General features: G+C 32.9%; 1 protein-coding gene across 1 annotated transcript in view; it reads left to right on the forward strand.

Annotated features, from left to right (window-relative positions):
- The window catches only part of Dnajc10 (DnaJ heat shock protein family (Hsp40) member C10), a 47,575-nt gene extending 39,386 nt beyond the window's left edge, over positions 1-8,189 (forward strand). The window contains exons 21-23 of the mRNA XM_026392004.2: positions 2,466-2,585; positions 5,453-5,557; positions 7,451-8,189. Of these exons, the coding sequence (XP_026247789.1) occupies positions 2,466-2,585; positions 5,453-5,557; positions 7,451-7,462 (237 nt within the window). The 3' untranslated portion in view covers positions 7,463-8,189. The remainder of the gene's footprint in view (positions 1-2,465; positions 2,586-5,452; positions 5,558-7,450) is intronic.
- The last annotated feature ends 5,825 nt before the right edge of the window (positions 8,190-14,014 follow it).

Consider the following 14,014-nt stretch of genomic DNA (forward strand, 5'->3'; position numbering starts at 1 on the left):
CCTGCCTCTCAGCTTTACCTCTGCCCTATAGCTCACACTATAGGTTCTCTGAACATGTTTCTTTATGTGCTGCTCTGTTTCTGAAATGTCCCATCTTTACCTTGGTTCCCTGAATTGTCTTTTCCTCATCCTGTGAAACCCACCTCCAATGCCACTGGTTCTGTGTCCTATGCCTATCTCATTAAATCAATGTTACCTAGATATCATATATTCCAACAGTGTATTTATACATTGCACACTATTTGTTTATTTATCTATCTCTTGCATAAGACTGAGGTTCTTGTCTTATCCTTGTATTCCTAGTGCCTGACTCAGTAAATGCTTATAAAATTGAACTGGAATATGTAACTCAGTGCAGTCTGAGTTCTTGATGTTTCTGTCATAACAGTCATATTGATGACCTAATCCAAATTCATAGCTTCCTTGCCTACGTAACTCAAGGAACTCAGAGTTGTTGGTTCATAACACTCAGAATGAAAATTTTAAAATCAACACCAGTTCCACCAATCTGAAATAAAAATATTTGTGTCCCATGCCAAAGGAATATTTTTTAGCAGAGGGATTATTTTTGAAAGGTTCTATAAACTGTAAAAGATTAATGACTGGTTCTTCAAATAAGAGGTGTTCATTCTTTCCACCTAATCAAATGTTTTCCTCATGATTCCTTTTCTCCAAGAATTTACCAGTGTTTTACTCTCTCATCCCTTATGTACTGGAAACAGCCTTGTTATAAATTTTGTGATGCAATTATTCCTGGAACATAGTAGAAAACTATTAAACATGAGGAGGATCACTCATTCAACAAATCCTGAGCATCAAGTAAAAAGCATGCTAGATACTATGGCTACAATGATGAAAAGCTATATTAAAGGAGGTTAAGCTAGTGGGAAGATTAAATGCAAATAAATATAGATGACACAACAGGATAATTGCCATAATAAGATTAGAATGAAGTTATACCGTGAGCAAATATATACTAGGAGGAAACAAAAATCAATACAGGAAAGTTAGTATTTGAGATAAGAATTACATGACTTAGCACTTGAAAGAATTGGCTAGAGAGTACTCCATACAGAAGACAATATTTGCTTATGTATCAAGAAGTGAGAAAAGCAGTTCTGGAATATTTATTGTTAGTGTAGTATTAACAGAGTCCAAACATGGAAGGTGAATAGTAAAACTTGAAGCTCAGAAAAACGGGCAGGAACCAGGAGTTTAGTCCTTTTTCCCATACTATCAGAATGTACATTCTACCTCAGTGATTACATACCATTTAGAATAGTAGGGGAGAACCATTGGTTATGGCAGGAACCCATTTTACATTTTAGAAAGGTTACCTTGATGGACAAACAAGAGCCAACAAAGATTTTTAGAGCACTGAAAATAATATGGTGCCCTCCCATGAGTTATTTTAAAAATACAGGTAAACTGAAACATTTTGCGAATGACAGAAATTTTTTTAAATCACACTTTTAGATTTCTCAAACCTTCAATATGAGATTGGGGCGTGTGTATGTGTGCACATGCACGTGAGCCATATACATGCTAATTCCTGCAACTTTGCTGGTATCCTAATACAAATTTGTGTGCCCCAATAGGTTTGAAGATCAAAGTGGAGATAGGGACGATTAAAATATCTCTGCTAAGTGAGAGATAACTTGAACCAGTATTAGGGCAGTGGTGATAGAAAGAAGGGGAAAAATATGAGAGAGATAAGAATAAACAGAATTTAATGTTTGCTATAGATGAGAAATAGAAAAGTCTAGGATAACCCTAGTTTCTGGCTTGAACTGAGTGAATGGTAGGATAGGAAAAGTAATATGTTAAGGGCAAAGGATCAATTTTAGGCAAGTTGTATCTTGAGGTACCTATGAGACATTTATGTAAAGTAAGCAGATTCACAGTTGAATATGAAGTCAAGGGGAGAAATTGGGGTTCATCAGCACAGTCATACATAAAATCACCCTGAAACACTGTTTATAAAGAACAGATTGTTGGCCAAAGATGGAACTCTGATCAGATATTACAACTTGAGGGTAAAGGAGCTTACCATGCTGGAAAAAGAAAGAAGAGCACAAGGAGCAGTGACAAATGCCAAGAGGAGAAGGAATAGTTAGCAGTGTCCTAAAATGACCAAAATGGTGTTAGGTAGAGGTCACTGATAATCTTAGAACAGTTTTGAGTAAATGGAGTAATAAGACCAGAAACCAGACTGAAGTGGTGAGAGAATAGACTGCTGCTTAGGGAGAAAAATGAGACAGATGGATGCTAGCAGCTTCAGGAATCATTGCCATCCTTGTGTGATCACATGTGTATATACTGAAAGGAATGAGAGACCTGATAGGAAGGGACTAAGAAATTTTAAATATATAAAGGATGAAGTAATGTCATATTGTTTTATGGTTGCCAGAACAGTTTATGCCAAAGAGAAAAAAAATGGCAAAACATATTTTTGGTTTTTTCAGATGGTTAAAGGAAAAGTGAAAGCTGGGAAAGTAGACTGTCAGGCTTATGCCCAAACATGTCAAAAAGCTGGTATCAAAGCCTATCCAACTGTTAAATTTTATTCCTACGAAAGAACAAAGGTATGTATAGGCTTTCTGTTTTCCTTTTTTAGCATGACAGTCTCCAAAGGGAATTTGTTCAGTCTGAGTACTGCTTTCTTCAACTTTCTTCTCCATTTGTCTTTTTTAATATTATTAAAAGAAGCTTTTTATTTAGGGGATCTTAAAAAAGATTTGTCTTATTGATAGGACCTCAGTTGCCTTGAAATTTTTATGCTCAGTTGCCTTGAAATTTTTATGCTCATGCATAAAAAGAGATCTAACAAAATATTAACATGGTTAGGTGGTAGAATTCAAGGTACTTATTTTCTGTGAAGTTTTTTTTTTAATTCGTTTTTTAATTTTTTTTTTAGTTGTTTATGGACTGTTTATTTTATTTTTTATTTTATTTATATGCGGTGCTGAGAATTGAACCCAGTGCCTCACACATGCTAGGCAAGTGCTCTACCACTGAGCCAGAACCCACAGCCCTTCTGTGAAGTTTTGTATTTTGTATTCCTATCTTTTTTGGGGGGAGGGGGGTGTATTAAGGATTGCTTAAATATCGAACCATATCCCCAGCCCTTTTTCACATTTTATTTAGAGCCAAGTTCTCACCAAGTTGCTTAGACCCTTGCTAAATTGCTTAAGCTGGCTTTGAACTTACAGTCCTTCTGCCTCAGCCGCCAGAGCAGATTACAGGCATGCACCACCACACCTGGCTGTATTTCTATATTTTTATAGAATGAATATGTATTTTAAGTTCTATGAAAACTTAAAAGAATACTTTTATTGTACTTTTGAAATAGCCTTAGTAATGAGCATATATCTTCAGGAATATTCATCAGGGACTTAGATTACAAAATAAAAATTTGGGTCCCTTGTTTAAGTCATAATTACTTGTGGGCACGACTAACAGTATACTTTTTTGTTTTTTCATTTGTTAGCAAAACTAAGGTTTTAGTTTTGAAAAGTGAGGTGCTTTTAACAAAATGCAAGTGAGTAATCACTGATACAGAAGCTGTCTTTTAGCCAGTGTAACTTGGTAACTGAAAGTACTTGTGACTTTTGTTTTCCAAAGTAAAAAAGTTTCTTGACAAGCTATGATACTATTTTAATAAGAATTTCTCTATTCTTTCAGACAGTAGAAGACTAAATTTCTTATACTAAATTAATTTGTATGTAAATGAAGGGATATAATTCAGTGGTAGAACACTTGTCTGACATACACAGGTTCTAGATTTAGATTCCCAGCACTGAAGAAAAAAAAAGTAATGAAAGAATGATGAGAAGAGAATGATGAATAAGTATAAAAACAACCAGGTTTTTTTGGTTTTTTGTTTTGTTTTGTTTTTTAAACCCAAGAAGTAAAAGGAGGAAGACTAAGGAGATTATATATAGTGTGGTGAAAAATAAAATATATTCTCTTGTAGGATCCTACAAAAAGAAAGAAAATAATGTACCTTTGAATATCACTTAGCTACCAAAAGAAGAAAAAATATTTTCTATTCCAAAAGTAGAAAAAGGATTCTAATTATAATAGGTAAAGCTAAAATTAAAAAAAAAAAAAAAAAGGTGTGGAAGAACTAAATAAATGACACTGATGTCCAGTAAAATCCAAATTAAGGAAGGCAGATTTGAGTGGTCTTCTTAAGTAAATGGGTGGTATTCTACCCAGAATGCAGCTAATGACAAAGTTATTAATCTTGATGATGTGGCCAGTTGAACAAAAAAAAAAAAAGAACAATTGTGTCTCAAAAGGTTTTTATATAGTGACTTAAGAACACCTGTAATACATACTATACTTCAAATATTTACTTTCAGAATTTCTATTTAATATGTTCTGTCCTGCTTGAATTCATTTTCAAGTAATGAGCTTACTTCCTTTGGAAGAAAAAAACTGATAAAACAAGTATTTGCCATGTACTATTTTCTGGCAAACCATTCAAAGTAAATAATTCCAGATGTTTTTATGCTTTTTAAGGGAGACTAACCAGGTTAACACCTGATATTATTTATTGATAGTTATAATACATTTGAAATAACTAAAGAAATTAAGTAACAAATTTTAGAAACCTAGAATTGTCACAAATTAAGTTTTTCATTGAAAGATTTATTAAGAATTGATCTCTGGGGCGGGGATGTAGCTCAGTAGTAGACAACTTGCCTAGCGTATTTGCAAGGTAAACTGCACCATGGAGGTAAGATACCCGAATATTCTTTTGGAATCAATTGTTCTAAAGTTTTCACAATAACTTAGAAATGGGTGACATAAGTCAATGTATTATTCAGGTAGAATGATCCTAGCAAAGTATTGATACAATGAGAAGTCAGACTGAACCAGGACATGAAGGTATTTGAAAAGATGATATTACTATGTATCCAGAGGACAAAGTTAGGGACCACAGGTCCCTGTCCATACTGAAAGATGGGTAATCCAGAAGTTCAGGCCAGAGAGGAAAACCAAAGCAGAATAATGATTGAAGTAAATGAATGCAAACCAACTCACAAAAGCAAAATGGTAGCATACAGTTTGGGATTAATAAAGAATAAGAAACCAGTGGCTTAAGATCTAAACTAAGCAGGTCTGGATACAGTGACCTGCTCCTGCCCCTGATTTTCAGCCATCCTTCTGGCATGGGCAGATGAAAACCAGGAGATACTACTTACTTTCCCTTATTATAGTTTAGAATGATTTCAGCCCTAGGGGTATCTTATCTTATTCAGTTTGTTTTTTGAGGTCAGCAATACATTTTTCCCATATGTTCCCACTGTGACCTCAAAGAAATCTGAATTTCAAACACTTAAAATTTTAGAACAAAAGAACTTCAAAGCATATTTAACCTAGTTTCTTAGACAGAAATATTGTATTTTGATTAAGTATTTAATGGTAATGTTTTTAATTTTAGAAAAATATTTGGGAAGAGCAAGTAAATGCCAGAGATGCAAAAACAATTGCTGCCTTTATTCATGGAAAATTGGAAACTCTTCAAAATCAAGGAAAGAGAAATAAGGTGAGAACTGAACCTAGAACTAACTGGCAAAAGTTACCAAAATGTATTCTCAGTATGCAGTTCATGTAAAGTGAAGCTTAAAAAATATATAAAAATGGAAATTTCTACTTTGGGAAATATAGCAAAACAGCCTTTAGACACTGAAATGCTTAGAAATTTGTACAAGTAACACCAGTTAGCAGAAAACAATGACTAAGATCCATACAAAAAACTTGTATGTGAATGTTTAAACATTCGAAATAGGAAAAAATGTCCATCAATATTTTATTCATTACTGAATGAATAAAATATGGTGTTTATCTATGCAATGGAGTAATTTTTAGCCCTAAAAGAAGTGATGCTTGCTCCTTAAGTAATTTTGAAAACCTATGCTTAGTCAAGGAAGCCAGTCATAGAATCATATGTGGCCTTTTATCTATATACAATGTTCAGAATAGGTCAATTCATAGAGACAGAATGTAGACTAGTGGTTGCCTAGGGTAGAGTGGAAAAGAGCAGAAATTGGGGGTGACTGCTAATGGGTGAAAGTTTCTTTTGGAGTGTGGACTGTTCTAAAATTAGTTACTCAACTGTAGATATTATGAAAAATACTGGATTCCTTTAATTGTGGGAATTTTATGGCATTAAAAGCTGTAAAAAAAATGAGTTGGCCATTAACTATTTAAATTTTATTAAAATATAATTGTTAGGAATAAATATACTAAAGCCCCAACACATTTTGGATAGCAAATTTTCTTTTGGTATAATCAAAATGTATGTTTAAACCCATTATTCATCTTGGTTCCTCCTTGAATTTTTAATGTATTAAGCAGCATTATAAACTTTGCTGTTATTCTTCAAAAGGCAGTTCATTTCTTTCCTCCTAATTCAGTGTCATTCTAGGGAGTACTTAGAAACAGACCAAAGACTTGTGAATATTAGAGTAGTTTTTGAATGGAATTTAATATAATCCCATATGAATTATCTTGGGTTCTTTCTTTTTTTAATATTTATTTTTAGTTGTAGTTAGTCACAATACCTTTATTTCATTTATTTATGTTTATGTGGTTCTGAGGATCGAACCCAGGGTCTCACAGTATGAGGCAAGCACTCTCCCACTGAGCCACAACTCCAGCCCTGGGTTCTTTCTTTATAAGGTTAAAGACAACAGCAAAATCTCTGGAGAACTCTAAAGAAATCTAGCTTTTTATAACCCATTAGAGTACAGGTTCTTTTTGCCTGGCCTGGTGGGCATACCTGTAATCTCAGCAACACTGGAGGCTAAGGTGGGAATTTGCAAGTTCAAGGCCATCCTCAGCAACTTAGTGAGACCCTGTCTCAAAATAAAAAGGGATAGGGATGTAACCCAGTGGTAAAGTACTCCTGGTTCAGTCCCCAGGATGAAAAATAAAGGACACAGGTTCTGTTATAATCCAGTTAAAAATTGTTAGACCCCGGTAGAGAAAGCCTTACAGCCTGCTTCCCAAGTATTTTATCCAAATCTAGAGGTTAGGAAAGAAAGTTCTACAGAAATAGTTCTATATTTTCTTGTTTTATTGAAGTGTTTTGAATACTAGTTTTCTCAGGTTATTTTTAAATTTGTGACATATCTGAAATTAAAAATATTCAAAATAAAAAAGTTTAGTCTTAAAAAAGAATATCATAACTGAAATTAACTCTAAAAGCATGCCAGATGTGATTTAATGTATCTGTTGGTGTCAAGTGCAAACTAGGAGATATTCTGTTTTTGTTTTTTTCCCTTCCCATTGTTACAATTAAGAAAGGTATGTTTCATGGTTATTCATTAAGAATAATGAGTACATTTAAAAAGGTAAAATGTTGGTTAGTTTATATTTCACCTTATTGTAAACATTATAGTCATACTTTTCAATCACCTTTACATTATTAACACAGGATGAACTTTGATGTTGAAAAATGGAAGAAAAATTGAAAAGAAAAAAATGTCTGAAAATAGCATCAGAAGACACCTTTTAAGAAAGAATGCTAACTATGTTCCTGGTGGAAATTAATGAACATTACCTTGGACGTGTAATTGCACTGCCTGAATTCTGAACAACATTCGTATAAAATGAAAGGTCTGCAAACTTCCTGTAAAGGGCCAGATCATAAATGTTTTAAGTTTTGCAGACCATATATGGTTTTTTGTTAAATTTTCTTTGTTGTCTGTAATGATCCTTTTAAAAAATAGAAAAACCATTCTTAGCTCAGGGCCATACAAAGTATAAACCACAGGCCAAATTCAGTCTTTGGGCCTACAGTGCTAACTCCTAGAAATGGTGTTTTGAATGTCTGGCTCTAATGAGTCTACTCTGCTGTTATCTACATACTGTACAAAATGGTTTTTTTTTTTTTTTTTCCTCCCTACTTGCAGTATTTTGGCTGACCTGGAAAGAGGCAAGTTGGTTTCTGGTCACCTCCTAAAAACCATGTCTGACCATATATTTTGTTTTTTAAAAACACCCATGCAATAGAAAAATACAGATACCTGTTTTCATGTTGTATCTCCATTTCATCTTTTAAAGGTTGAAGAAATGCTTTAAATTTTTCATAATTGAAAAAACTTTTTGCAACACTTGTAAGTGCAAAAAAATGCTATAGACTGCCCTATCATCTGGAAAAAAAAAAAAACCAAGGGGGAAAAAATTACAACAATTAAATGGGCATTATAGAGTACCTACCCCCAAATATATCAAGTATTTAGAGCTCTATATTTTAAAGATTTGTTTATTTTTCTGAAATTGTTTTCATAAAAATTTTGCCACTGGTAGATACCTCCAATATTTACGTAATTTGCCTTTTGAGTTTTCTTTTGACCTCTATCATTTATTTACACTAATTTCCCCCATAGTTATGGTTTTCAATCTGTTCATTATTCAAATAGGAAAGATAATTTTAAAAACTTTACTTTAGCTCACATAGATACTGTGTGGTTATTTATTCCAGTTATTCGTTTACTGTCAGGGGCTGCTTTTTCAGATATTGGCATAATAACTGAAGTTATTTTTTTAAGAAAATCAAGTATATAATTCTAGAATGGGATCTTTTAGTTTCAGAGTTGTTAAGACTCAAAGTTTTTTCCTTCCATTTTAACAAAACTGAGTAACCTGTAGTTGTTTAGTTATAATTCAAAATATATGGAGTGGTACAAATTTAAATTGATCAGAAATCAATAAAAGAATCTTTTTTCATGTTCCAAAAACCTATTCATATTATGGTTTATTGTGTTGGAAGAATTTTGCTTATCACTTTATAACAAAATATTGGGGAGCAGGATAAAGACTATTCTATTATACAAAAAATAATAGACCTATTCATTTTCAACTCTAACGCTATTCATATTCTCTCCCATATTTTTTATATTTTTAACTCCCTACCTTGGATTCTGCTTTTTCTACATATCAGCTCATGGAACAGTAGCCACTTCTAACCTTAAATTTAACAGCAAATTTTTAAATTACAATTGATAATGTAAGAGTCTTTTACTCATTAATTAAAGCCTTCAGTTCTTCAGAACTGACTTATTTCTACAAGGATCCGGAAAAGAAACGACTGGAAAGTATGCACTAAACACACCAGTGCATGCATACTACTACTTTTGCACACTGAGGAATGTGAAAAAGGAATGTAACTCTTGTTCCTGGTCTTCCAGGTGTCTGATTCAGAGTTCTGTTCCTGAATTCAAATGTGTAAGGACTTACATTGTTACCTATAAAATTATTTCCTATACCAGCTGAGAAACATTTTTAGGCAGTAAAAAAGTCAATATTAATTTGGCTTACATCATGTGCCTATGGAATCTGCTACAAAGCCAGGAACCCCCAGGAGTCAGATTAGGTAACCTGTATCATACATACATAAGGAAGTTTTCTATAGTCATATCAATGTCATTTGGATCTCTCAAAACAGCTGGAAGATTTGAGGGTTTTTTGTTTGTTTAGCTACTAGAGATTAAACAAAGGACTTACACATGCTAAACAATGTGCCCTACCACTTAACTTTTTTCGTTTTATTTTTTGGCAAATTTCCTAGGCTGACCTCAAACTTGGAATCTTCCTGCCTCAGCCTACCAGGAAGCTAGAATTACAGATGTGCGCCACTACACCCAGTGGACTTACGTTTTTAACAGCTTCATTCATTTAGTAGACTATCATCAAGGAGTGCCAGGCATAAGGTGCCATTTCTTCCAACACACCATTTTTGTGAGTCTGTTCTTGTGTAACACGGTACCAATTCTTAAAGTATATGACTACTTGGAGCTGGTGTTTTGGACACTAATGATGTTTGCTTATTCTAGTTTTTCCGATTTTAAAGTATATGATTAAGGGCCTGTTGTGGTGGCACAGCATATAATTGCATCTACTTGAGAGGATTAGGCAAGAGGATTGAAAGTATGAGACCATCCTGGGCTACTCAAAATATTTTAACAAAGGCTACAGAAGTATTCAGTATTAGAACACTTGCCTAGCATGTCTGAAGCACTAGGTTCAATCTCTAGTATTGCCAAAAATAAAAGTATAATTAAAATAAAGCAAAAATGAAGTAGTTGTATAATTTACCTTTTTTATTCTAAAGTTTTCTTTAAATTGTTCTTTGTTTTCCTGTAGTGATCAAAGTGGAAATTTTCTTGGAAGTAGTTCAAGAAAAAAGTAACATTGTTTCTCACAACAATTTGCAAAGATGTTTAGTATAATAAAAATTTTAATGAAGGAGTAGCATTTTAAGCCAAATATTTAATACAATTTTGGTATAATTTTAGTCTAGTCTTAATCCTTTGAGTCTGCCCACAAAACCAAATGTTTCAAATTGGGCACATTGATTCCATCATGACTATTAAAAAGTTACAAAGGTTAGATTAACAAAATCTTCAATTTTCTAAAATGATACCTACATAAAATTGTCTGATGAAAAGTAAACCTTATTATCTTTGATAATATTCTACTTTACACATGTGAAAAATTTTAAATACATCTAAATTCTAATAGTGAATAAGCTTGTTTTTAGTAATAATAAAACCGAGGCCAAACACCAACCTAGGTTATAAACATAGTTTTGATAGTCCATAAAAATATTATGAATTCACTGACTTGAGTCATTTTTCTACTTAACATTGGATTTCAATTCTTTGACTATTCTAGTAGTTCCTCCTTCTGTTGGTTTTTATTTTTATTTTTTATTTCTTCTTCATGAAATATTGAGTACATTTTGTAGTGCAGGCTTTCTAGTTGTGAATTTGATTCTCTAAAAGAATTCAATTTAAAACACCAGAACAAAAAATCAAAATGAGAGGAAATACTCATCTCTCAATAATATTGAATGTAAATAGTCTAAACTCTAAAATCAAAAGACATAATTGAGATATTGGATTTATTTTGTTTATTAGCAGTGTTATAGAATTTTCATTATTTTCCCCCTTTAATACACCTGGATACCAACAACCTATTTCATACGGTTGGGAAAAGAAGTATTTCTAAAATGATTGCCTCAAACTATTTTTCATGTAATTTTTTTATTTGTTCTTTTTAAATATACATGACAGTAGAGTGTATTTTGATTTATACATACATGGAGTATAACTTATTCTAATTAGGATTGTATTTAAAACAAGACCCAACCCTGTTATGTCTCCAAGAGACACCTTATCAGCAAAGACATCCACAGACTAAACGTGGAAGGTTGGGGAAAAACATACTATTCACGTGGGTCTTATAAACATGCTTATAAAATAGCACAGGTTGCTATTCTAATGTCAGATAAAGTGAACTTCAAAATTAATCAGAAGAGACAGGCCATTTCATACTGCTTACGGTAATTGTACAGCAAGGAATAACAATTGTAAATATTTATGCCACAAACAATGGGGCATCTACATACAAACAGACCCTTCTCATTATTTTTAAGACTCAAATTACAACACAGTAATACTGGGTGACTAACACCTCTCATCACTGGATACATCTAAACTAAAACTAAGATACTACAGAACTAAAACATGCAATTAATAATTTGGACATAATAGACATGTACAGATTATTTTATTCATCAATGACTACATTCTCTTCTCAGCAACACATGGAACATTTTCTAAAATAGATCATATTTTAGTCCACAAAGCAAATCTTAGCAAATACAAAAAAAAAAAAAAAAAAAAACTTACATTCTACCAGATCATAATGGAATGAAACTAGGAATCCACAAAAAGAAAAAATAGAAACCACTCTAACACCTGGAGATTAAATAATACACCTTTGAATGATGAGGGCAGAAGAAACTGGGGAGAAATAAAAATATTTTGAGGTATATGAGACTAGTGATACATCAAAATCTCTGGGACACTATGAAGGTGGTTTTAAGAAGAAAGTTCATGGCATTGAGCTCATACATTAAAGAATAAATACCAAGTGAAGAATGGGGGGGGGATCAAGTTATTGAAATTCATGATGAAATAGGAAATATCACCACAGACACTACAGAAATCCAGAATCGTTGGAAGATTTGTATTTCAACAAGCTAGAAAGTCTTGACAAATTCCTACAGACATATGACTTGGCCAATTAACCAGGAGAATATAGAAAATTTAAACAGATCAATTTCAGGTAATGAAACTGAAAACATCAAAAACCTATCAACAAAGAAGCCCAGGAACAGATGAATTCTCATCAGAGTTCTACCAGACCTTTACAGAACTTATACCAATCCTCCTCAAATTATTTCATGAAAGAGAAAAGGAGGTGACTCTTACAAACTCATTCTATGAGGCCAGTATCAGTGTGATACCAAAACTAGACAAAGACAGATCAAGGGAAGAAAACTTCAGCCAATATCCTTAAGGAACATTGATGCAAAAATTCTTAATACTGGAAAATTGCATATAAACGTGTTTAAAAATCATGTACCATGATCAAGTGGGTTTCATCCCAGGTTTTAAGATTGGTTCAACATAAAAATTCAGTGAACAATTTGCCACATAAATTGACTTAAGGAATCATGTTTATCTCAGAAATACAGAAAAATCATTTGACAAATATAGTATTCATTCATGCTTAAAACACTAGAAAAGATAGGGATAGGAGGAACATACCTAAACATTGTATATACAACAAACCCAAGGCCAACATTCTAAACAGAGAAAAACTGAAAGCATTCCCTCTAAAAACAGGAACAAGACAGGGATGCCACTTCTATTCAACATAGTCCTTGAAACTCTAGCCAGAGAAGGGAATTTAAGGGATATGAATAGGGAAAGAAGAGCTCAAATTATTCTGATTTGCCAATGACATGATCCTATATTTAAAGACCCAGAAAAGATTTTATTTGAGGAGGTGAAATATTTTCAAAAGTGATTACTACATGTTGGTTTGGGGAGGGGGATGAAATTAGAAACATCCTATTAAGTTATCCTATTACCAGTAAATTACTATGATGACTTGCATACTATTACTTCAAGTAAAAAAAAATAAGAACTTAAATTCTTTTTTGCAGGGAGGATACTGGGGATTGAACTCACTGTCATTTGGGGGCACTCGAGCCATATATCCCCAGCCCTATTTTGTATTTTATTTAGACACAGGGTCTCACTGAGTTGCTTAGCACCTTGCTTTTGACAAGGCTGGCTTTGAATTTGTGATCCTCCTACCTCAGCCTCCCAAACCACTGGAATTACAGGCATGTGCTACTGTACCCAACCAACATTTTTTTTTAATGGTATGTAAAGATGATGTTTAAGTTTATATACTTTTCAGACTTATAACAGCAATATCTCATTTGGTAGAGAAACGGAGTTATTATGTGAAGATCAACTATATTTTTGTGATTTTTTAAATTAAAACCTTAGCAATTCATTGTTTCAAATAATAAAGAATTCAAGACTCAACATGATATAATCAAAAAACCTATAATCCAAGTCACCATATTAGCACTTTGGAAAGTTAATTGAATCTTTGTCAATTTAAATACAAAATAAATAAGAAAAATAACTTATTATAAGCAGTATGTAAATTTGAGAATTCATTTTGTTGTGTTTTATATGACTTAAAAATATCTCAAGTCCCCACACCATCCTTATGTACAGTTATCTTTGGAAAAAAAAAAACAGATGCCTTGCTTCCCTTCTGAGTTCAGAGAATAACACATGGCTTTAATCACAGATATATATTTTAACTGTTAACCAGAAATATACTAAATTTTAAGTAAATTTAAATTAAATTTTTAGATTACATCTGTGACAAATTGTTGAAAAACAATTATAATTTCATTATTTCATATCTTAAGAATTACAACTGCCCCATCAAAATAACAACTTTCTCCACAGAACTAGAGGGGACAACTCCTAAAATTAGCTGGGTGCAGTCCTGTAATCCCAGCAGTTTGGGAGACTGAGGCAGGAGGATTCAAGTTCATAACCAGCCTCAGCAACATAGCAAGGTCCTAAGCAACTCAGCAAGACCCTGTCTCAAAGTA

The sequence above is a fragment of the Urocitellus parryii genome, chromosome 1 (genome assembly GCF_045843805.1).
Source record: "Urocitellus parryii isolate mUroPar1 chromosome 1, mUroPar1.hap1, whole genome shotgun sequence".
Lineage (NCBI taxonomy): Eukaryota > Metazoa > Chordata > Mammalia > Rodentia > Sciuridae > Urocitellus > Urocitellus parryii.